This window comes from Vombatus ursinus, unplaced genomic scaffold, assembly GCF_900497805.2.
Source record: "Vombatus ursinus unplaced genomic scaffold, bare-nosed wombat genome assembly UNPS02014812.1, whole genome shotgun sequence".
NCBI classification, from domain to species: Eukaryota; Metazoa; Chordata; class Mammalia; order Diprotodontia; family Vombatidae; genus Vombatus; species Vombatus ursinus.
In genome coordinates, this window is record NW_020954590.1 from 12,966,501 (window position 1) to 12,991,736 (window position 25,236).

A 25,236-nucleotide genomic window follows, 5' to 3' on the forward strand; every position below is an offset into this window, starting at 1 on the left:
CTGATGTCCATTGGTTTTCACAGATGGTATAATGTTCAACAGACAATAACCACCCGTTCCTCCTTTTCCAAGGAGAATGATGTTAAAACTGGAAAGGGTAGGATGAATACGGTTTTACCGCTTCAATCTGACATTAATTGAAGATATAAGAGAGCACTTAGCTACTTTAAGAGAGTTAAGTTCTTCAGACTTTAGTTTCATGCCAAAGTATCGTAAGGATTTGCAGGTGTAATTTCTGAACCACTATTGGGTATTCCTGAAAAACCATGAACTAGAAGAAAGGAACCAAAAGACTGGAGATGGGCAGATGCTCCATTTTTCAAAAAGGGAAGAAAAGTGGAATCTGAAAACTATAAAACTATGACATTCGCATTGGTATTAATGATGCCCAATAGAACTCTACAGTGGGTTATTGAATGGGACCTCGAGATTACTTGGTGGATGGAATAGTAGACTTGGAGTCAGGGAAATCTGGGTTTAAATTCTGCCTCTGACACCTACTAGCTGTGTAACCTGGGGCAAATCATTTAACCTCTCTCAGTCTTACTTCTCTCATCCGATATGAGGATCAAATGACAATATAGGAAAAGCACTTTGCAAGCCTTAAAGTGTCATATAAATGCTAGTTATTATCATATTATGTATTTTGATAATACATTATTATATATTATCACAATATATCATTACAACCAGTTGCCCCAACTGCAGTCTGGGAGCGTAGACTATTTGTCATTCTAAGCTTGGAACTTCCTCCGTCTTCCACCCCTTGCAACCATGTCCTCTGGAAGTGTTCGCATTGGGAAACTGATCCCTATCTTCCATGCCACTGTTGTGGTTGATGGGGCTTTCGTGGGGGTAGGGTTAGAAAGAAAACAGTAAGTATTTAAGTGCATGTATGTGTCACTGTGCTAAGTGCTTTACAGATATTTTCTCATTTGAGACTCACAACTATTCTAGGAGGTGCTATTATTATCCCCATTTTACAGTCGAGGAAACTGAGGCAGACAAGTGACTTGCCTATGGTCACATAGCTGGTGACTGATCCTAGATTTGAACTCATCTTCCTTACTCCAGGTCCAGTGGTCTGTCCACTGTACCATCTACGTATAGACTATAAAGGGAAATACCTGGAAGTATCTATACCCTTGATTTCACCTTTGTATGCCTACAGAGAGCATTGCATTCAGTGACCAGGTTTCTTAATTTTGGCCAACTGAGCTACAAAGTCCTTAGTGTGTGTAGATTCCCTGTTTACTCACTTGGCCTGAATTTCAAGGACAGCCTTGAAAAGAGTGTCCTGGGCCATTTGAAAATCTCTTGTTGGCAGATCTGACTAGAAGCCTAGCTTGAGATCAGATGGTTGGTTGTTGTCCTTCGTTCTTGAAGAGGACCAAAATGACATCAGTAAGTTAGAGTCAAGTTACAGTGTGTCCAACTGTGGCTCATCAAACCAATATAAATTCAGAATGCTTTACCACAGGTAGGACATAAATAATTTATGTGGACATTTGGGGTGGATTCTCTAAACATGTGCATTTCACATTTGTTTTGAGCTATTTCAGTTCTGTTTTGTTCATAGAGCACAGCACTTTCTTTGATGAGGGCACGCCATGCCAGGTGGTCTTGTGCCAGTGTCTCCCATGCCATGCAATCAGTTGTGAGATTATGAGTTACTGAAGGAGGATAACAGTATTCCCTACAGGGCCTGTTCATCACTGATGCCAAGGACCTCTTCCGTATAAATCACTGTCAATGACTTATCTGTGGGATGCTCAGTGAATGATAGTTTGCAGCTAGTGCAAGCATTCCATTCCACAGATAAGCATGACATGGTATGCCCTGCAAGCCTGAGCAAGAGATACTAATAAGCCTGATGTGGATGACAATAATACTTTATTATTAAACAGAAAGTTTGCGAGTCCCTAGGGAAGAAGGGTAGGGAATCACTAGGATCTGTTGTAGAGGTTCAAGTAGGCTTCATTTTATTCCTTTCCATTTACTCAAGCAATCTGGCATTTAAAGATTAGAAAGTCAAAGGAATGCTAAAAATATTGTCATATTTTAGGGGCAGCTAGGTGGCGCAGTAGATAGAGCACCAGCCCTGAAGTCAGGAGGACCTGAGTTCAAATGCGACCTCAGACCAAACACTTGACACTAGCTGTGTGACCCTGGGCAAGTCACTTAACCCCAATTGCCTAAAAACTTAAAAAAAATACATTGTCATATTTTTAGTAATTATTTGACAAGTTGTCTCCTGACAATAACATTGTGAAGACAAACAACTTTGAAAGCCTTAAAAATTCTGATCAGTGCAATGGCCAACCTTGATTCCATAGGACCAATGATGAAACATCACTTGCTGGACTCAAGATGCAGAATAAGACATTTGGAGGATTTTTTTCTTAATTATGCATAGTCAATAAAGGGGTTTTATTTTTCTCTTTCTTCAATGGGAGAAGGGGGAGGTAGAAGGGGGAATGGGCCTAAGGATATTTTGGCAAAAAAGAAAAGAGAGTTGTTGAAGTATTTTAAAAATGTACAGGAGAGACCAGAAGTAATCACAGACAAGCTGGACATCTTTGAAAGTCACATGTGTTAAATGTATTTCATATTTTTAAATAAAAGCAAGTTGTACATACAGTTTTTTTGTATTATCCTGTTTTTCTGTTCTACATATATAGAAATGCTGTTTTTATTTGGTTTTTGTAAGACTTTGAATTTTTTTTTAAATTTAAAATTTGTCTCCTGATTTCCACGTGAATGAGATGGAAAAATATAGTCTAGATGGTAGTTGACTTAGGTAGATTGGTACCTGACTGAACATACACAAAGTCTGTCGATTAATGCATTTATTTCACCTTGGCTTTTTATAGATTACTTTTATGAAAACATAAAAGACTTGTTATCATTTGTGTACATGGCAGACCCAAGGCAAAGAGACAGTAAATATGTTAGCTAACAAGATAAAAACAATGGGCCAAAACTGAGAGTGAAATTCCATAGAGATAAACTTACATTTTAGAAAATCAGGTATACTGGCACAGGGAAACTCACCTTCGCTCAAAAAGCAAAGTTGACCTACAAAAAGACCTAGAGTGGGACAGTGGTGAGGGATGGGGGCATCAGCTGACTGACTGCCCACCCATACAACATAAGCCATTGCACAGTGCAGCTGGGAAAAAAAAAAGCAAACCTAATGGAATCTCAGGCTACAATAATAGGTAAAGTAGTACATGAATGAGTAAAGTAGTAGTCCCACTATACTTTTCAGTGTCCATACATAAAAAGTATCTGGAATGTCACGTTCAATCTCATATTTTATGAGAGATGTTGGCAAATTTATAGGAGGATAATCAGGATAAGGAAGTAGATAGCAACTGTCATATGAATTATTGTTGAAGGAACTAGGGAATATTTAGCCTAGAAAATAAAAAGATTTATAGGGAATTGTGTAGTTGTTTTTAAATATTTAAAGAAGTTTCATGTGGAGTAAGGATTAATTGTGTTGTATGTAGCTCCAGAGGGCAGAATTCACATCAATTGGTGAAAACTGGAAAGAAGAAAAGTTCAAAAATAACCATTAGAGTTTTCCTTCAGTGGCAGAGAAGATAGAAAGCTGGTCCTCAAAGTCAAAAGCACCAGGGATTAAGTTCCATCTCTGATATAGTGGCTGTGATTCTCTGGGTAAAAACTACAAATTTCAGAGAAGGCTGCTTGTCCTCTGTCATTGGAAATGTTCAAATCGAGCTTGTAGATCCTGCATCGAGGTTGAATTGTTGGGATTTGGGGATACCTAAGCACCCTTTCAGCATTGAGATTTGTATATATACCCTTCACGAGTCAGAACCCTGTAGAACTGTTGAAATGTGAAGTTCTCTCTGATAGTAGGAATCTTTGATCTTTCCTATAACATGGTCGATGTTTTAGGAGAATGGTGTCCCAACTTTAAATCTTTGTCTTTAGTCTAGGTTAAAACAGACAGAACTATTTTTAGCATGTTGCCAGCTCCTTTATTAAACTTGAACCTTCTTGGTTTGTCTGTCACTTAGCTCCTGTAATTTTGCTGCTTTGACATTTTAAATGTGCAGTTCATAACCCTTGAACCTTTTAAGTCAAGGTATTATATTTTATAAAGACATTGCGTTCTAAAAAGATGTGCTCTTTTAAAGCTTTCTACTAATAACATGAAAGGCAGCATGACACGGTGGATAAAGAGCCCGTCATGGAGTTGAGCTGACACAGAGCAGCTGGGTGTGACCCTTAGCAAGTCACATAACTTCCCAGTGTTCTGTGCAGCTCCCAGAAACTGTAAGTCGCAGAGAAAGTACCAACCTGTACTAGTAGGAGTTGCCTTATTTGAGTGTTCCCTATTGCACAAATTAAAAAAAAAATTAACATAGTTAACATTTACATGGTGCTTACTATGTGCCAAGTGCTATGTTAAACTCTTTACAATTCTCTTATTGGGTCCTCATGACAAACCTAAGTTAGGTGCTATTATCCCCATTTTACAGATGAAGAGACTGAGTTCTTATCCCTACTAATAATGTATTTTTAAAAGTTTAAATGCAAATGCAACGTAATTATGGTACTAAATCACCACATTTTTCCATAAAATTATTTCAAATAATTTTTCAATTAGAAAATAAGATGATTTTCACACATTTGAACCACAAGTTATATCTGATTGTTTAGATTATTTAGTGACAAGAGTTACCATTTTAAAGAAGCAAATTAGTAATTAGTTAAGATTGGAGGGACAACAAAAATTCAACAAATATTTATACAGTACATACATGTGCTAAGAATTATCCTAGGAACAGGGAAAATAGTTTTTGGAAATAATTTACTTTTAAAAATTGTCTTATTCAAGGGGCAGCTATGTAGTGCAGTGGATAGAGCACCAGCCCTGGAGTCAGGAGCACCTTAGTTCAAATCCGGCTTCAGACATATGATACTCAGTAGCTGTGTGACCCTGGACAAGTCACTTAACCCCAATTGCCTTGAAAAAACAAAAAGAAAATTGTCTTATTCAGCTTTATAATATCATAAATTTTATTTTAGATAATCTGACTAGTGTACTAATGATAGAAAAAGAAATATAGGAATGTTGATAGTTGGTGGTATTAAAATAAAGCATCTTTCAGAAAAACCTGGGAAGACTTACATGAATTGATACAAAGTGAAGTAAGCAGAACCAGGAGAACATTGTACACCATAATACCAATACTGTACAATGATCAACTCTGAGTGACTTAGGATCCAAGACAATTCAGATGGACTTATGTTGAAAAATGCTGTCCATCTCCAGATGAAGAATTAATGAAGATCATAGTATACTTTTTTAAATTTTATTTTTCTTGTGTTTTTTTGGGGGGGGAAGAAGGGTTTTGTGTTTTCTTTCACAACATGGCTAATATGGAAATACATTTTACATGACTGCACATGTATAAGCCTATATAAAATTGCTTGCCTTCTCAATGAGGAGAGAGGAGAGTGAGCAAGAGAAATTAAAACTCAAAAATCATTTTTTAAATGTTAAAAATTATTTTTATATGTAATTAGAAAAAACAAAATATTAAAAAAAGAACAAAGCATCATAACAAAGCTAATTTTGTTTCTAGTCCAGATGTCAGAGCATTTCTTCAAATGGACAGTCCACGACATCAGTCAGATCCTTCTGAAGATGAGGATGAAAGAAGTATTCAGAAGGTAATAAAATGGGTTAATATTTGTTAAAGCTGCCATGTATTCATCCCTGAAATAGGCCCAGCATATGCCTGTGCTTCTTAATTAACTGTAAAAATCAAGATCTACCTTGAGCAGCCTCCCCTCCCCTTTGCCTTAGAAACTCTCATCATCTCCACACATCTCCTCCTTTGTTTCTGTATTCTATTTCCTCTGTTATCTTGCCCCATTGAACATTCTTCTTTGTTCCCAACCCCGATCTTTGATGACTCTTTATTCACTGGCTTCTTCTCTACCACCTACAGACGTGCCCAGGTCACCGTAGTTCTTTCGGACAAACAAACCTGTTACTGGGCATGACCTGGATCCCTTCGTTGAGATATCTAATGGCCTCTTCTCATTTCTCATCAGTTTTAATCTCTCTGGTGTTTGACACTGTTGACTACCCTCTCCCCTGGATACTGTCTCTTGGGGTTTATCTTTCTGTTCTCCTACATGTCCCTCAGTCTCTTTTACTGGATATGAAGGGCATACCGTATTTCTTTATCTTGGACCTTTCTTTCTCTCCAGTCTCCAGTCTTGGTCGTTTTAAGATCTTTTTTTTTTCCTTTTTTTTTAGCTAGGCAATGGGGTTAAGTGACTTGCCCAGGGTCACACAGCTGGTAAGTGTTATACATCTGAGCCCAGATTTGAACTCAGGTCCTCCTGAATCCAGGGCCAGTGCTCTATCCATTGCACCACCTAGCTGCCCCCAAACTCAACACATTCAGAACAAAATGTTCTTTTTCATATGGGTATTCCCCAAGGTCCTTTCCCATTTCTCTTCTCTTTTCCCAGTACTCTCTGTTAGCAACCTTATCAGTTCCCCTGAGTTTAACTATAATCTTATGCAGATGACTCCCAACCCCACCCAGCCTCTCCCCTGAGCTTCATCTTCCCATTGGACATCCTAGAGACATCTTGAACTCAACCTTCCCCAAAACTGAACTCCTTATCCAAACTAGGCTTCTCTCTCTTCCTCACACATGACACCCTGCTCCCTTTTTGTAGCTCTGTGCTGGCCTTTTCACATGTCTGGTAGGCACTCCTTCCTTACCCTTGCTTCAGAGTCCCCCTCTTCCCTTAAAATATGAGTCAAGCACCATCTTCTGCAAGAAGCCTTTCTCAGGTTCCTTAGCCTTGGAGCTTTCCCCTCTCTAACTTTGATTAGCTCCACTTTGTTGTATTAATCTTATCACATGGTGTCCTCTCCCTTTAGATTACAATAAGTTCTTTGAGGCTGGAATTGGTTTTTTTCCCTTTCTTTGTATCCCTAGCACTTAGCTTAGTTCCTCGTATGTGATAAATAGGTGCTTAATAAATGCTTGTTGCCTTAATTATTCCAGCTTCCTTTCTCTTACTACCAGCCTGCTGGAATGAGTGTTCTCTACTTCCTTTTTCCATCTCCTTTTTGCTCAGCCACTTGCAATATGTCTTAAAAGCCCTGCTGCTCTATTGAAGCTGCTCTCTGACCAGTTAGTAGTGATCGCTTAACTGTTGAATCCGGTAAATCCAGGCCTTAACTCCCCTGATCTCTCTGATGCTCTTGACACCATTAGTCATGTGCATTTCTCTTGGGAATTCTTGTTTCTCAGGTTTCTCTGGTGCCATTCTCTCTTGACTTTTTCTTAACCTAACTGCTCTTTCACATCAGTATTATGCACTTCCTTTTCATTTGGTGTGAGTATCCCTCAGGAATCTGTGATGGGCCCTCTTTTCTTCTCTATACCCTTACCCTTGGAGATTTATTAGCTCCCATAGATTTAATTATCATTTACACACCAATGACTACCGTAGATAGTCTGGCCTTAATCTTACTGAACTGCGGTCCCACATGTTAGCTACTTAAAGTCATCAAGTTTTAAAAAAACTGATTCCCCCCTAAAACTGCTGCTTCAAAGTTCCCTATTTCTATTGAGGGGACTCTCATTTAGTCATTCAGGTTGTGGCCTCTTAGAAGTCATCCCTTCTCCTTCACCCCCCTCACACTGAATCATTTGCCCCATCTTACTGATTCTACCTCTGTAACATCTTTCCCATCATTCTCCATTCCTCTGTTTTCACAACCACCCCCTCCCCAATCCAGGCCCTTGTCACCTCTTATTGACTAGTAAAAGCTTTTCCTAATTAGTCTTCCTCTTTTTCCTTTTTTCCCCCCTCTCCAATATAACTGCCAAAATAATTTTCCTAAGGCACAAATCTGATCATGTACTTCCCTACTCAAGAGTTTTCAGTGGCTCACTATGACCTACCTCAGGGTTAAAATACAAATCTCCCAGCTTAGCTTTTAAAACCCTCCATGATATGGTTCTGTTTTTCCAGTTTTAACTTCTGTCACTTGCCTTCATTCATCTTATGAATCAACCAAAATAGACTACTAAATATTTTCCAGACTCCACTTTCTATCTTCTGCCTTAATGCATTGACATTATATGTTCCTTATGCCTTGAATGTGATCCTTCCCTAATTTCTACTTCTCAAGAGCTAAATTTATATGAGACTTCTTCATTGAAGCCTTCCCTTATTCCGAGGTTGTTAATGATACTTCCCTCTTCAAATTATCTGGTATTTATATATATTATTATGTCTGTGTTATTGTTATGTGTATATTATGTATTGGAGGCAGCTAGGTGGTGCTGTGAATAGAGTGCTGGGCTGGAGTCAGGAAGACCTGAGTTTAAGTCTGCCCTCAAACACTTACTGGCTATGTGATCCTAGGCAAGTCACTTGCCCATTTGTAATAGCTCTGTTTCCTTATCTGTAAAATGAGCTGGAGTAGGAAATGGCAAACTATTCCAGTATCTTTGCCAAATGAGGTCGTGAATATTTGATCATGAATGAACAACAACATATTATTTATACATATGCCTTGCTTTTATATTAGATGTAATGTATATATTGTGTTAACATGTAAATATTTCTGTATGTGTATGTGTTATTCTACTCCATCCCTCCCTCCACCATCCTTCCCATGCATTTGTTGAATTGAATTAATGGGAAGATACCATGGCAAAAATTTAAATTAATGCCAGCTTTAAGGGAATAGTAACTTAAAATGAAATACAGTCAAACCTTAGTCCATGAGTAAATTTCCTACTTTATGGATTATATGGGGGAAATGTTAAAGTTTTTGTTGATAACTCTTGCTCATCTCAATCGCCAACCCATGCTAAACTTTGAAATGTTATTTTGAACTATGACCACAGCCCAGCTACCAGGAAAAGCCCTTTAAATAAAAATACTTCATTATTTCTTCCTCTTCCTTATCAAGTAAGATGCAAATGACAGAGGTGGTGGAGAACCTCTGGTTTAGAAGTAACACATGACTTTCTTATTCAGCCTTATATCTTTGCTATTGAATAAATTGTGCTAATATGTCACAAAGATGCCTGCTACTATGGTAATATTAATCTTCCAGGCAAATATAAATTATGTTATTTTACATGAATAAGCCTGTAGCAAGTTAAGTGAATAAGCTTATTTAAAATGTTACTTCTACAAGTATCAGTAAATAGCAAGAAGAATACTATTTAGATATATGCTTTACTAGTTTATTGATTTGGTATTGTTTGGTGCTGGGGCAACTTATTTATTTAGTTTTTATAAAGCTCTGATGTGAGAGTCCATGTGGCATAGTGGATAGACCATCAGACCCAGATTTGAAAAGAACTGGACTCAAGTTCTTCCTATGACTTCTGTGCTGAATGACTGTGGGCAAATCATCTGATCTCCCAGGCCGTGATAGAGGATTTACTTATCTCGAAGAGTTCACACAATCCCAGGTCTAGTCTCTTCTCCTGACCTCCCCACCAAAAAAAAAATCCAGCCCTTCCTCAGGATGGGGAACAGGGAAAGTGGTGATCACAGCACACAGAGATGGCTTGTAGTGATAAGTCACCTGGATGTCCCATGTGGTCATAGGGTGAAGTAGAACACAGAGTCTTTAGAATCCTGGCTGCTCCCAACCCAGTTTTGCCACTAACTTATAATCATGAGAAAATTGCCTAGTCTCTTAACAAGGGAAGCCTGTTCCTTCAATTATAAAATCATTTTTCCCTAAAATTCTGTAATTCTATACTCATTTTAAAGTTTTCATATATTCTAAATAAGAATTACCTTATTAAATGAAGTTATGCAATTTTTCTGTAAAGAACTTCATTGATATCTTGTTTTTACATGTTTATTTCTACACATATTACTCCTACCCAACAAATTATTCCTTGTAATAAGGATTATAAAAGAAAGAGCTATCTAACACATCAGCCACGTCTGATGTGTCTGAACATACAAATATATGTGTAAATAAAATAATTCCCGTCCATAGTTTCCCACAGCTCAGCTCTTCTGTGAAGCCAAGTGTGGTTGTTATAATTACAAACTCTACTGATTCTTACAGTAACACTGGAAGAAACTTTAGCGGTCAGCTAGCCAAATCCATCTTTTTTTTTTAAACAGGTAAGAAATCTTTAACCAGAGAGGTTTAGTGACACAATGTCATGTTATTCATTCTTTTAATAAGTTACAGCTTGACCTAACTTTATTAATTAGACACATTCCTGAAAAGTTACAATAGCTTACTCTATATAGCTCTTTATGGCTACACAGGGCTTTCACAGGTATTTATTAGGTCCTCACAATGTCCCTTGAGGTGGGTAGTATAAGTATTATCATCTCTATTTTACAGGTGAAGAAATTAAGACTCAAGAGAAATTGTGACTTGCCCAAGGTCAGTTGACATAGCCAAGTTCAGATAGTATAGCCACACTGAAATTTTCAGACTTCCAACTCCAGTGTTCTTTCTAGTACACCAGGAGTATAGGCAAAAGATGATATATCTGATTTTATTTTCTAATTGGTTTCCATTGTAACTCTTAACAATTACAGAGATGTCTTCCTTTGGAACAAAATTCACAAATAGCAATAATAATAAATTACACTTAATCCTAAATTATAAAGATATGTTGCCTTAGTTGTTGTAATAGAATGTAAAACTCCTTGAGGGCAGGGAGTATTTAATTTTTTTTCCTGTGTCCTTAGCACATAGTAGGTGCTTAATATGTTGAATGAATAAATTATCTTCCATATACATAGCTTACATGCTGTAACACCTTCAGAGGAAGCTGTCTCTGATTCCAGCCACCACCATCCCAACTGTTAGTGCCCTGCTTTCCAAAATACTTTGTATTTATCTCCTTATGTAGATTATGTATATGTTTACATATGTACTCTACTTCTTCAGAACTCTTTGTGCATAGGCACTGTTTAATTCATTGTATTTGTATATTCAGTATCCAGCATGCTGTGACTGCCAAATACTAGACACTTCACTTTTGTTGACTGCTTCATAGTCTAGGTACACTTAATTCTCCTACATAGTCCACTGGAGAAAAGTTAGATAAAGGAACAGTTAAGTTATTGTATCTCTCCTTTATCATTAAAACCACAATTATATGGAAATTGAGGGAATTCCCATCAATTGGGGAATAACTAAGTAAGTTGTGGTCTATCAATGTAATGGAATAGTATTTTGTTATAAGAAATGAAGAGCAGGTGGATTTCAGAAAAACCTGGAAAGACTTACATGGACTAATACAAAGGGAAATGAGCAGAACCAGGAGAACATTGTACACAGTATCAACAACATTGTGCAATGGTCAACTATGATTGACTTAGCAATTCTCAGCAATACAGTGATACAAGACAAGTCCAAAAGACTCATGATGGAAAATGCTATCCACATCCAGAGAAGGAACTGATGGAGTCTGAATACAGATTGGAGCATACTATTTTCATGTTTTTTTCCCTTTTGTTATGTTTCTTCTTTCATAACATGACTAATATGGATGTGTTTTATATGATTGCACATATATAACCTATATCAAATTGTTTACTGTCTTGGGGGCAGGTAGTGCAGAAGGAGGAAAATTTGGAACTCAAAATTTTATATAAAAAAGTGAATCTTAAAAACTGTCTTGGGGTGGCTAGGTGGCGCAGAAGTCAGGAGGACCTGAAGTCAGGAGGATGTGAGTTCAAATCCAGCCTCAGACCAAATACTTGACACTTACTAGCTGTGTGACCTTGTGCAAGTCACTTAACCCCAAATGCCTAAAAAGTTAAAAAAAAAAACAAACTTGTCTTTACATTTACTGGGAAAAATAAAAGACTATTTAGAATAAAAAAAAATAAAAACACACATAAAATGTACAGTATATAGTTAATGTTCATGGCTCAATTTCTCTAACTTCTTGGTTTATAAAATAGGTTTTCTTATCTCCATTTCATGGATGAGTAAAGTGACTTGCCCAAGGTCTATGAGAACTGAGACTCAGACATGATTTTCATGAATCCAGTGTGTATTCCACCACATCTCAGACTCTGGGGCTTGCATGTTTAAGCATAAAAGGCTATATACCATTTCTCCGGGTATTCCATAGAATCATAATATTATAGTGTTAATCACATTCAACAAACATGTATTTTAATCTATTATATGAATAGTGCTGGACCGTGAGATACCAAGATGAAGATGAATACATTTGTCCAATTATTTTTTTACCTGGAATTTTGTTGCCTCACAACAAAATTGTGATGTATCACAAAACTGTATTTTACCACAACAAATTCTGGGGATTTGGAATTTAAAGATATTTATTGGAATGAAAAATGAACTATATTAGAACTTGTTCTTTCTTCAAAGGGATTTATTTAACTGTGGGTAAAAAAGGGCACTTCTGTCTTTTTTCTTAAAAAATTACAATCCTATAGTTTTCATTAGAATTTGAACACATTAATACATTACTCAAATACCTACTAAGTGATTGTTTGGCTAAACATTTCTAGGAGCTAACAATTAATGGAGATGGGAGTCTTTGAAGTTCGCTTTGCTTCCTTAGGCTTTAATTTTTTTTTCCCTTGTCTCTAGCATAATAAACACATTTGAAGAATCTAGATACACCAACTGAATTATTGTTTTTATCTATTTAATGTGTAAAGAATTAGTGAAGTGAGTGTAATTGAAGCAGGATTGACCTTTTCTGGCTTCTTTTAAGAGTTGCTTTTCCCAAGGTCTCGTTTTGGCCATGTGGTAGTTTGCTAGATAGTATTTGGTGAACCAGAATTGCCAATTTCATAAACAAATCTGTACAATGTTAGTGAATCTTTTCAAAGATGTGTGATCTGAAAAAACATCTTCAGTTATTACCAGGTATTTAGTTTACTCCATGAATTTGTACCTCTGCCTCTCACAGAGAGAGTATCACTCACTGACCTTTAAGTTGGTAATAAAGCCTTGAGATTTTTCTGACTTGCTAAGTCTTAGTAATGCCAGATGTATATCCCCCCTAAAAAGCACTTAAAATGTATTCTATAAATAACTGTTTATTGACTTCAGTCTTACTAATTGAAAATGTTATTGTTCCTTCCCCCAAACAGCTACACTCTACCTCACAGAACATCAACCTGGGACCATCTGGAAATCCTCAGTAGGTTTAATTTTTTTTCAAACTATCCTTTTATTGTTAATTGTGGGGGGAAACATTTTAATATAAAAATATTATTTTTAAAACTAGTAGTTTAGCTGGGAGCCTCAGAAGTAATACTTGAGTAAGAGTGAATACTTAGACATACATTGTTTTTGTACTCCATAAATTATTTAGTATGTCATGCCAAGTTTTAATCCTTGTAGCAATGTTATAGCCTGAACAAATTGGAGTTAAACAGAATGTGATTGGCAACATTCTTGTTTCCCTATTTGAAATGGGGATAAAATAGCTTAGACTATAATTATATATGCAGGCTTAATAAAAAATGCTTTTTGTCCTGGGAGACAGTCCTCCCTTTTTATCAGAAAAAGTAACAGGTTTATGCTAAAATAATTGGCTGTTTATTTTGGAAGTATTTGTTTTAAAGAAAAAAGATATTTTAATTTCTTTTACTTATTTATTTTTATTGTTGACTTTTTTTACATTTAGAAGAAAGGGAATAAGCCCTTACTATGTGTCAGGCAGTGTACTAAGCAGTTTACACATATCTCATTTGATCCTCAGAACAACCTTGGGAGACAGGTGCTGTTATTCCCATTTTACAGTGAGGAAATAGAGACAGACAGCTTAAGTGACTGGCCTCAGTTCATACAGCTAGTAAGTGTCTGAGGTCATATTTGACCTCAGTCTTCCTAATTCCAGGCCCAGCGCTCTATGGACTGTGGCGCCACCTCGCTACCATGACAATGCATTTATTTCTGATTATATCCCTCCTCCCTTTCCTAGTGAGATGTCTTTTGTAACAAAAATTTCAAAAGAAAGATGGGAAAAAAGCAGACCAGCAAAACCAACCAGCACATCAACCATGTCTAACAATGTATCCAGTATCCATCCCCTATCTCTGCAGTGAAGGGAAAGAGATGCATTTTCTCAGTTCTCACCTGGGGCAAAAAAGCTTAATCCTTGTAATTATATAGTGATAAGTTTTGTTTTATTGTTCTTTCAATTTACGTTGTGTTATAGTCATTGTGTACCTTTTCGTGATTCTGCTTCCTTCATTCTTGTTCAGTTCATATAAGTATTCCATTTTAATTCTCATTCTTATTTTTTATAGTACAGCTCATTAATAGTCTATTCTGTACCACTATCAGTGAGCACCTACATGGTGTCAGATTTTTTTGCTACCACAAAGTGTGCTGCCATGAAGATTTTGACCTCCTTGAAGTGTATGCCTAGTATTGGAACCCCAGGGTCAAAGAGTATGGACATCTTAGCTGTTTTTTAGCATAGATTCCAAATTGTTTCTTGAATGGATGGATTAATGTACAGCTTCACCAGCAGTATATGAAAAGATGCTTGATAATGAATTCCAGCATTGTAGTGGTAGGCCTCTCGAATCTTTCCTATGTTACCCATAATTCTGTCATAATAGAAAAAACAAAATAACAAAAAAAGAGAGCAAACAGTTTGCTTCGATCTGTACTCAGACTCCATAGTTCTTTCTCTGGAAATGGACAGCATTTTTCATTATGAGTCTTTTGGAGTTGTCTTGGATCCTTGTATTGCTGAGAAGAGCCAAGTCTGTGAAAGTTAATCATCATACAATGTGGCTGTTACTGTGTACATTGTTCTCCTGGTTCTACTCACTTCACTCAGCGTCAGTTTATGTAAGTCTTTTCACGTTTTTCTAAAGTCTTCCTGCTCATCATTCTTATAGTACAGTAGTATTCCATTACATTCATATACCACAACTTGTTCAGTCATTCTTCAACTGACGGGCATCCCCTCAATTTCCAATTCTTGGCCCCCACAAAAAGAGCTGCTATGAATATTTTTGTACATGTAGGTCCTTTTCCCATATTTATGATATAGATCTTTTTTATACATAGTTCTTTGCATAGTCTCCCCTATTAAACTGAGTTCCTTGAGAGCGAGAACTATGTTTTTGCCTTCCTTTGTATCCTGAGCACTTAACAGAGCCTGGTAATCGGCACTGAATAAATTCTTGTTGACTGATTGCATTTTTATCTTGGAGTAAGCAGCTTCCTAGTACAGCTTCAGACCAGGAGTGGCGTCAAACTTTCTAGCAGTTTTTTCTCAACTTTGCCCACAGCTTTTTTCTTTCCCACCCACTAACAGAATATTCACCTGCCAGGTTGATCCAAATAAAGGAATGGCCTTAGCTTTCTCTCTGATTCCTTTGTTCCTGGCTTCCTTCTTTCTCCATTCAAAGGCAGAAACAAAGTAAATTACATAGCCATTGATAAGTCTTTGTGAAATTGTGATTGTCTTTTCCTACAGCTAGGAAAAAGATTTCTTAGTAGCTTTACTATCTATTCCAAGATTTCTCCTTCAACATATATTACCAACTATAAGTATTACATCCTGTGATGCCAACTCACAAATTTAGTTAGGATGTGTATTGCCTTCCAGACTGAACTCATTATGTTTTCACCCTAATCCTTCCCTTTTCCAAATTTCCCAGTTTCAATCAGAACTACCATCATCTTTCCAGTCGCTTAGGTTCATAATCTTGGTGTTATTCTGGACTCCTCTCTCTTTCTCATCCTACATATTCAGTCAGTTGCCAAATCTTGCCATTCCTACCTTCACAACATTTATGGAATCTGCACTCTTCTTTCCAGTTACCCAAATACTACTTTAGTTCAGGCTGTCATCACCTCTCCTAGGTTACCGCAACAGATTCCTAATTGGTCTTCTGACCCTCCTACAGGCTGCTGGCAGAGTCCCCTACTCATCTAACTATGGTGTCTCCTTAGTGTTTCTGGAATAAATACAAACTGTTGTTTAGTTTTTAGAGCCCTACACAGCCTGCTCATAGCCTGTCTTTCCAGCCTCACTGGACATTATTCCTCATCTTACACTCACAAACGACACTCCAGCTCTGTGTAAGTAAGGGCCCGTCTTCTGGCCATTCTGTGTGTCCTGATGCACTTCTTTCTTGCTTCCACTTAATAGCATCCCTCTCTCCCTTTATTATGCAGCTCAGGCACCATCTTCCACATGATGCCCTATCTGTCTTTCCTCCTAACTACTTTGTATTTAATTACTTTGTATGACTTTATTAATTTTATATTTGTGCTGTGTTTACATATATACATGTATGTGTTTTTAATGTACCTCTTGTCTTCTCTATTAGAATATAAGCTCCTTACATGTAAAGATTGTTTCATTCTTTGTAAGTGCATCCATCCCTACCACTTATCGCAGGGCCTGACACGTAATAGGTGGTAATAAATACTTGATTAATGGATTGATTGATATCTTTTTAAAATATATATAAAACACAAGTTTTAAAATATATTTTTAATGAATTTGTTCTTATATTGCCTGAATTTCTCTCTGGATCCCTTTCCCCCCAACGTGAAGAGCCATCCCTTATAATAAGGAAATTTTTTTTAGGAGAAAGAAAAAAATTCTGGACAACCAATAAGTATATTTTAAAAATCTGATATTATATGCAGTGTTTCACACTTGTGGCATCTCATATCTCTGCAAAAACAAAGGGTGGGAATATTTCCTCATATTTCTTCTTTGGGGTCAAACTTGTTCTTTATAACTTTATATTTGTTTTTTATTGTTTTGTGGTTGTCATTTCCATTTACATTATTATAATCATTATATAATAAGGAGAAATTTAAATTTTTTTTAGATTAACAATCCTATAACTTACTTGGTTTTATTGGTTATAGATATTCTCAGGTATTTTATAAATAGCTCAAACTTTTGACATCATGCCATAAAGTTCAATGCTTATATGCTACTTACAACTAGGACAGTCAGCATTTTTCTTACTGAGATTAATAACCTGGTTTATTTTTGTGTCTTTCTTATTTTGTTTCAGTGCCAAACCAACAGATTTTGATTTCCTAAAAGTTATTGGAAAAGGCAGTTTTGGCAAGGTAAAGTATCTCTATTTTCTTACTCTATAAATTTATTGAACAGAAACTTCAGTGAGTACCTTCTTGTGTTTGGAACCGTGTAGGAAACAAAGTTTTATAAGACAGTTTTTTCCTGCAAGACACCTACAGTTTAATAGGAAATATAAGATACATGCAAATATCACTAATATAAGGCACTATTTCACAAGGGCCATAGTTTTATAGAGATAAGAAGGAAGGAAATACTTCTAGGATTGAAGAGATACTCCTTAAAAAAGAAAAGTAATTAATACAAGCTTTAGATGGGTACATGATTTAAACATAAAGGTGATATCATAAACAAATTAGGAAAGCATGGAAGAAATTACCTGTCAGATTTGTGGATTAGGGGAAGAATGCATAACTAAACAGGAAAAAGAGAAGTTGACAGGAGGTAAAATGTACAGTTTTGATTACATAAAATTTTAAAAGTCTGTACATACAAGCAAAACCAATTCAGCTAATATTGGAAGAGAAACAGGAAATTGTGGAGGGGGAGAATCTTTGCATTAAGTTTCTCTGATAAAGGTCTCATTTTTAAGACATAGGGAACTGAAGTCAAATTTATACAAATAAGAGCCATTCCCTGGTGGACAAATGGTCAAAGAATGAAAGTGGGGAGTTTACAGAAGATGAAAGCCAAGCTATTAAAAACCATATAAAATGCCCTAAATCACCAATTATTAGAAAAATGCAAATTAAGACAGCTCTTTGGTACCACTTCACACCCATCTTTGGCAGAGTTGATAGAAAAGGAAAATGACAAATGCTAAAGGGACTGTGAGAAAACAGGTACGTTAATGCATTGTCAGTGCATTAACGGGTCCAGTTATTCTGGAAAGCAATTTGGAAATATGTCCAAAAGACTATCAAACTGTGCATACCCTTTGATCCAGCAGTGTTACTACTAGTTCTGCTCTCCTAAAGAGAGCAAAGAAAGACAGAAAGGAACCATATGAACAAAAATATTTATAGCAGTTCTTTTTATAGTGGCAAAGAATTGGAAACTGAAATGGTGTCTGTCAGGTAATGACTGAACAAGCTATAGTATATTAATATGATGGAATGTTCTTGTGCTGTAAGAAGTGGTGAAAGGGATATTTCAGAGAAATTTGGGAAGACGTATTAACTGGTGCAGAGTGAAGGGAAAGGAACCAAGAGAACAATTTATACAATAACAACAATATTGTAAGGACAAATAGCTTTGAAAGACTTGGGAATGCTGATCGACATAATGCTCACCCACAATTCCAGAGGACTCATAATAAAGTATGCTACCCACCTCAGAGAAGTGATGGACTCAGAGCACAGATACAGGCTTTGGGGCAGGGTAGATGGGGGTGCCAGAAGTATGGCCAATACAGGAATTTGTTTTGCTTAAATCTACATGGTTGTAAAAAGAGTTTTATTTTTCTTGCTTTCTCAAGCAGGGAGGGGATAGGGAAAGATGGAAAGAAGAGAATGTGGACTTGAAAATAAAATAAAATAGAATTGAATTTAGTTAAATTCAAACAAAAAGAAAATGAAAGGCATTGGAATGCTTGAATTTTCATTCAACTTGTCAGTATCAATATAAAACAAAATGTTATACATATATGTAGTATTCTGCTTAGTTGTATTTGAAATTAGATAAATGGTTCTGAGTTGCTGGCATTTAAGGAGCTTACATACTAAATCGTACTACCGACAACTATGCATATATAGTTAGACACAGTTAACTGTATTTATCTTGGGGATGTAGGTGAAATTTAAGTTGAGGAGTGACTCGAAACTAATGATCATGGGGGGGAACCATCAAAAGTTGTTAAAAGGAAAACTTTAAAAACACACAAAAATAAGAGAATTGGGTTAAAAAACATAAAATAAAAAGGTCAGTCATCATCAACTGAATATGAATAAGTAATTGTATTGATTCTAAATTTTCCTCTATAGTTCAACTTGTCCAATGAATATTCAACCTGCCTCAGCTTCTTAACCATGTATTCCTTTTGTAATGAGATACATCCTGCTTTTTGCCTTCAGTCCTATTGCATCTGCTTTCCGAAGTTTTAGTGATCTCATTGCCAAATCCAATGAAATTTTCTCTGTCTTCATTTTTCATGTCCTTTCTGACACATCTGATATTTCCATTTACTCCCTTTCTTCTTTTTTTGACTTTCATCACAAATACTGTCCTTATTTTTCCACTTTTCCTTCAATGTTTCCTTCATGGTTCTTCTGCTGATTAAAAAAAAAATAAAGAGAATATAATCTGCAAATTCTAGGTCAATGAGTCTGACTTATATTCCTGACCAAATTCTAAATGAAATGGTTAGGAAGTTGTAATCACAAAAAGTTGACTTGGTTTCATCAAGACCAGGTATGCTATGAGTAGCTAGGTGGTGCAGTAGATAAAGCACTGGACCTAGAGTCAGAAGACTCATCCTCCTGAGTTCAAATCTGACCTCAGACACTTACTAACTGTGTGACCCTGGGCAAGTCACTTAACCTGTTTGCCTCAGTTCCTCATCTGTAAAATGAACTGGAGAAAGAAATGGCAACCACTCCAGTGTCTTTGCCAAGAAAACCCTAAAATGGTGTAACAAATAGTCGGACACGACTGAACAGCAAGGTGTGCTATGTTAACGCTTATTCACTTTCTTCACAAGGTTAGTAATAAGATTTGCCTAAATTTTAGTCAAGCATTGATAAACTCATCCTATTCTTATGGAAAAGAAGGAGAGATTCAAGCTGTTAGTAAGTTAGATGGATTTAGAAGTGGTTGAAAGGCCAGGTTCAGAGTAGTTATTAATGATTTAATGTTAACTTGGAAGGAGGTCTCCATTAGAGTGCATCAGGAATATGAGGTTGGCACTGTGCTTTTTTACTATACTGGTCAAAGATTTGGATAAAGGATTAAATTTTCAGATGACACAAAACTGAATGCCCTAGAAGAGAGTCAGAACTCAAAATTATCTTTTTTTTTTTTTAAGTGAGGCAGTTGGGGTTAAGTGACTTGCCCAAGGTCACACAGCTAGTAAGTGTCAAGTGTTTGGTCTGAGGCCGGATTTGAACTCAGATCCTTCTGACTTCAGGGCTGGGGCTCTATCCACTGTGCCACCTAGCTGCCCCCAAAATTATCTTTACAGGCTAGAATACTGGACCAAATTGAATAAGATGAAAGGTAATAATGAACTACAAGTTTTTTATGACATAGCCTGGGAACATAGTCATTATTTCCAGCCTTGTTTTTATGGGGAAATGGGTTCTGAGTTCCAAATAGGCAACAAGCAGATTGGCTTTTAAAGTATTTACTTTTTTATTATGAACTTAACAAACTTTTTCATGTATAAGAACAGAAAATGAAATTGCCTATAAAACTGATTCTTTATTATTTTGGGCTTAGGCTTGTTTTCTTTTTTTCCAGCATTTGTTACCAATACTGCCCCACTTGTTTATACTGCTTTCTGAACTTCTTCTGACCCCTTCAAAATTTTTAAAATCATTGATTCCTTTTTTTCCTTTTACTATATCTCACTGTATCCCCCACTATGACAATTCTCCCTCCTCCAAAATAAAAGCCCTCCTTTGTCTAAAATAAACAAGTATAATCAAGCAAAACCAATTCACACATCGGCTGCATCTGAAAATGTTTATTTCATTCTGCACCTTTAGTCCATCACTTCTCTGCCAAGAAGTGAGAAGTGTACTTTCATCATCAGTCTCTTCGGATCATGTTTGGTCATTGCCCTGATCTTAGTCCTTATAAATGAGATCTTGAAATATTCCAGTAATGCTTATAGAGGAAGGATCACTGGTCTCTTTACCACTTATTAGCCTTATAACCTTAGTCTCTAAGAGATACAAAGACAAAACTGAAAACAGCCTTTGTCCTCAAGGAGCTCACATCAAAATCTGAAAAATAATAATAGTCGAGTTTTAGATAGCATTTAAATATCTGTATGTACATTATTTCATTTGATTTGTATAGCAACCCTGCAAGGTAAATACTCTGGGTATTATTGTCCTCTTACTGCAGAGGAGGAACTGATTCCAAAAGATCAGTTACTTGTCAAGGTCCCACAGCTGAAGAAATGTTGGAGGTTAGATTGAAATCCAGGTCACTCTTGACCCCAGGTCCAGCGTTCTTATTACCATACTCTGCTTAGCACAGTGGCTGGCACTAAATACATAGTAAGTTTTCAATAAATGCTTGTTGACTGACTGGCTTGTAGACCATATTTTATAAATGGAAGTTTATTTAGCAATAGCTTGTGAAGGTTATTCTGCAAAGATAGCATTATTTCAGTTGAAAGCCGCCCAGTTCCAAGTCAGCCCAGTTAGTATCTACTCCTGTGCCAACCTTTTTGTACTTTAATTGAACAACTTATATCAGCAGTTTGAGCCACAGTCCCCTGGACCAGTTAAATACCAAGAATGATTTCATTGCCTTTTTAGGGGAAAATATATCCTCACTTACGTGTCAGGGACCTTAGTAGATGTTGCCTGACTAGCCTGACATTTGTGGAGTAGTCATTACTCGTCACATTGAGGAAAAAAAGAGTGGTTTTGAGTAGAGGGAGTACAGAGCAGAATAGCTTCAGTCTCAGAAAGTAAGAGAGGGAAAGTCATCCAAGAGTATGTTTAACCTTTTATTTGGAGGGGGGTCAGATATCTTCATTTAACTGGAGAAAACCGGGGTTCGGTATATTTGGAAGGGTTAATGATATGATCCCAGCAGACTGGAGGCTGTTAGAGGTAAGGAACTCTATAAAGTAGAAACTCATTTCAAGCAATTGATAAGAACATTTTCTAGTAAAAGACAGTAGGGTTGGATGGGTGAAAAGAAGAAAGGAGGAGGTGAAGTGACAGAAGACTAATGAAAAGGAGCATAGTTATGATGTTGAGAGCAATGGATTATAAAGGAGGGCATGTAATTTTTGTACATTCATACTAGGGAAAAAAAATTTCTCGGGGGTAGCTAGGTGGCACAGTGGATAGAGCACCCCCCCTGGATTCAGGAAGACCTGAGTTCAAATCCAGCCTCAGACACATAACACTTACTTAGCTGTTGGACCCTGGGCAAGTCACTTAACCCCATTATCTAGACAAAAAAAAAATTAGATACCAATAAAACTATTTTACCCTTCTCAGCAATACAAGGATCTAAAACATCTCCAAAGTCCTCATGATGGAAAATGCTATCCACAAAGAAGAAAGAACTATAGAGTTTGAATGCAGATTGAAGCATACTATTTGCTATTTTTTTTGCTTCTGTTGTGTTTTGTTTCCTCTTTCTGGTGGTTCCTCCTATTGGTTCTAATTCTTACTTACAACATCACTAATGTGAAAATATGTTTAATAGGAATGTATATGTATAGCCTATATCAGATTGCGTGTGTCTTAGGGAGGGAGGTGGGGAGAGAAGGGGAGAAAAATTTAAAACTCAAAAGCTTATGGAAGTGATTGTTGATAATTCAAACTAAATTAATTTTAAGAAATTTTCTCACATAATTACCTCCCCTCTTGGCCTTTTTTTATTTTTTAAGAATAATCTCAGTTTCTTCATCTGAAATTGGGAGTTTCAATTAAATCAACTCCAAGGTTCATTTTAGTTAATGTTCTGTGGATTTTTTCTGTGTGTGTGTGATTCTAAACCATACTTACAGAAGAGGCTTTTCTGATTAATCCTTGCCATGGAGGAAGTCAGCATGGCATAGTTTCTTACCTGGAATACAAAGATCACATTTCAGTAGCATTTTAATATTTACAAGTCACGTTCCTCATTGTGAAATAGCACCAGTGGACTGAGAATTTGGAAATGTAGATTCTAGTTCTGGCCCTGCCTCAGACGGTTTTTATAAAGCAAGCCTTCTTAGGGGAGGCCTTAGAAACCATCCAGTCCAGACTATATGCAGCCATAACACTACTGTAATTGGAAAATATCTAATAATTTTTTTAAGTATTGCAGAACAGTGATAGTGTTAATGTGTGACTTTTTAAGTCACTATGTATCCCATAGGGCTCTTTATGTTAGGTGGAGTCGCCCCTGATCCTAGTCCGAACATTCTTACTTTACAGAAGAGGAAACTATAACCTGGAAAGATTGGAAGTGAGTTATCCGGCCAAGGTCATGTAGCTAGCCATAGAGACAGAATTGAGGCTACAGCTCCATTCTCTCATGCTCCAAGACCAGCACTCTCCCACTATCTAGTACTGCCTCTCCTAATTTACAACCAGATCCTTCGATGGAGCTCATCTACCTCTACTCCCCCTGCCTTCTCTCTTTCTTATACTTGTCGCTCTAAACCTTCCACTTAGCTAAGGGTTTGCAATATGCGTAAGTACTGCTATGCCACTACCTGCAGCAGGGGGCTGCTTCTGGAATAAGGTGCTTAAACCCCAAACCGAAGCTTGAAAGAAAATCCTAATTATGAAAGATATCTTTATCATTTCCCTTTCTTTGTCTTTCTCAAATACAAATCCCGACATAAAACCTAAAAGGTGCTTTTTAGGGATTTACTAAAAGAAAGAGAAATTTTAGGTATTCCAAGTTCCATTTAATTTTCTCATTTATCTTTAGTAAGTGAAGACAAGATTATTAAAAACTCATAAAAGTTTACTAAGTAGAAGAGGATCAGAACCTCATTCTTCTCATAATCTTCCCATCTAGTCTAAAGGAAAAAGGAAGGAAATCAGGCAAGTAAAATCAGAAGAAGTTTCCCTTTTCAGAACACAAGTAAGCAATTATCTCAGTCATTTTGTATCTGCTTTTTTCCAGTTAAAATTTTTCATTTATTGGTGAATGAATGGATTAATGAACAAAGCATATATTAAGCATTTAACTATATACAAAGGAGTGTATTAAGTGCTCAATTTACAAATAGAAAAATTATATAGCCCCTGCTCTCAGAGAGCTCACATTGTAATGGGGGAAACAACATATGGAAGACTTCAGCTGCATGTCAAATGAAAAAGTCCCATGAACTCCTAGGGTACAGTGGCAAAGCAGATGTTAATGCCTCCTATTTTAATGTCATTTCCACCGACAAATTAAATTATTAACAGAATGTTAAAAATTATAATTATTTCTTTATCTTGAAATGTGACAGGTTCTTCTTGCAAAAAGGAAACTAGATGGAAAATTTTATGCTGTCAAAGTGTTGCAGAAAAAAATTGTTCTGAAGAGGAAAGAGGTAAATTAAAAGACTTGTGTATTGTCATTCTCAACTAATCAAAATGTTGTTCTTAGTATATGTTACAAGTTGATTCTTTTCTGTTTTTTTCCAGCAAAAACATATTATGGCTGAACGTAACGTGCTCTTGAAAAATGTGAAGCATCCATTTTTGGTTGGATTACATTATTCATTCCAGACAACTGAAAAGCTTTATTTTGTTCTGGATTTTGTTAATGGAGGGGAAGTAAGTTTTGCATATAATCTTACTATGTATGTTAGCATTTCTAAATACTATACTAAAAATAAAAAGTCTGTTTTTCTAAATCTCATTTACAGTCTTGTTTCTAGGTTATCTTTATCAATTATTATTGAGCTTTAAAAAAAAGAGAGAAAAGTAGTTCAGAAAAGCCAAGCAACATACCATATCTAAAAAGAGAGAGAAGGAACAGGAACATTTTCTTATGTCTTCTTTCTGGGGCCAAACTTGGCCAGTATAACTTTATTGTAAAAATAATGCCAACAAATTCAGTCCTTGGAATTATAAAATATATGTGTATTACTTTCCACTTTGATCTTAGCATGAATTCTTTTTATTGACAGCTTTTCTTTCACTTACAAAGAGAACGATCCTTTCCAGAACACAGAGCCAGATTTTATGCTGCAGAAATTGCCAGTGCTTTGGGCTACTTACATTCTATAAAAATAGTATACAGGTAAATTTCATAAATGTTCCTAGTAATTAATACTCCTTTTTCCTCTAATATCTTAATTAATGTAGAGGTCTATTTTTTCTTTGGGGACAGGGACTTGAAACCAGAAAACATTCTTTTGGATTCAATAGTAAGTATGGTTTTTTTTTTTTTCTTTTTCTCATAGGTAAATTCCAAAGTTCTGTTAAAATGTATTTGTGTTTTTTTGTGTGTGCATCAT

The 25,236-nt window shown here is 36.3% G+C and overlaps 1 protein-coding gene across 1 annotated transcript in view; it reads left to right on the forward strand.

The window, feature by feature from the left end:
* Positions 1 to 25,236, forward strand: part of LOC114053840 (serine/threonine-protein kinase Sgk3) — a 159,326-nt gene that overhangs the window by 106,864 nt on the left and 27,226 nt on the right. Inside the window, exons 6-12 of the mRNA XM_027876964.1 lie at positions 5,625 to 5,712; positions 13,159 to 13,208; positions 17,074 to 17,131; positions 24,241 to 24,324; positions 24,419 to 24,550; positions 24,907 to 25,019; positions 25,110 to 25,155. Coding sequence (XP_027732765.1) covers positions 5,625 to 5,712; positions 13,159 to 13,208; positions 17,074 to 17,131; positions 24,241 to 24,324; positions 24,419 to 24,550; positions 24,907 to 25,019; positions 25,110 to 25,155 — 571 coding nt within the window. The remainder of the gene's footprint in view (positions 1 to 5,624; positions 5,713 to 13,158; positions 13,209 to 17,073; positions 17,132 to 24,240; positions 24,325 to 24,418; positions 24,551 to 24,906; positions 25,020 to 25,109; positions 25,156 to 25,236) is intronic.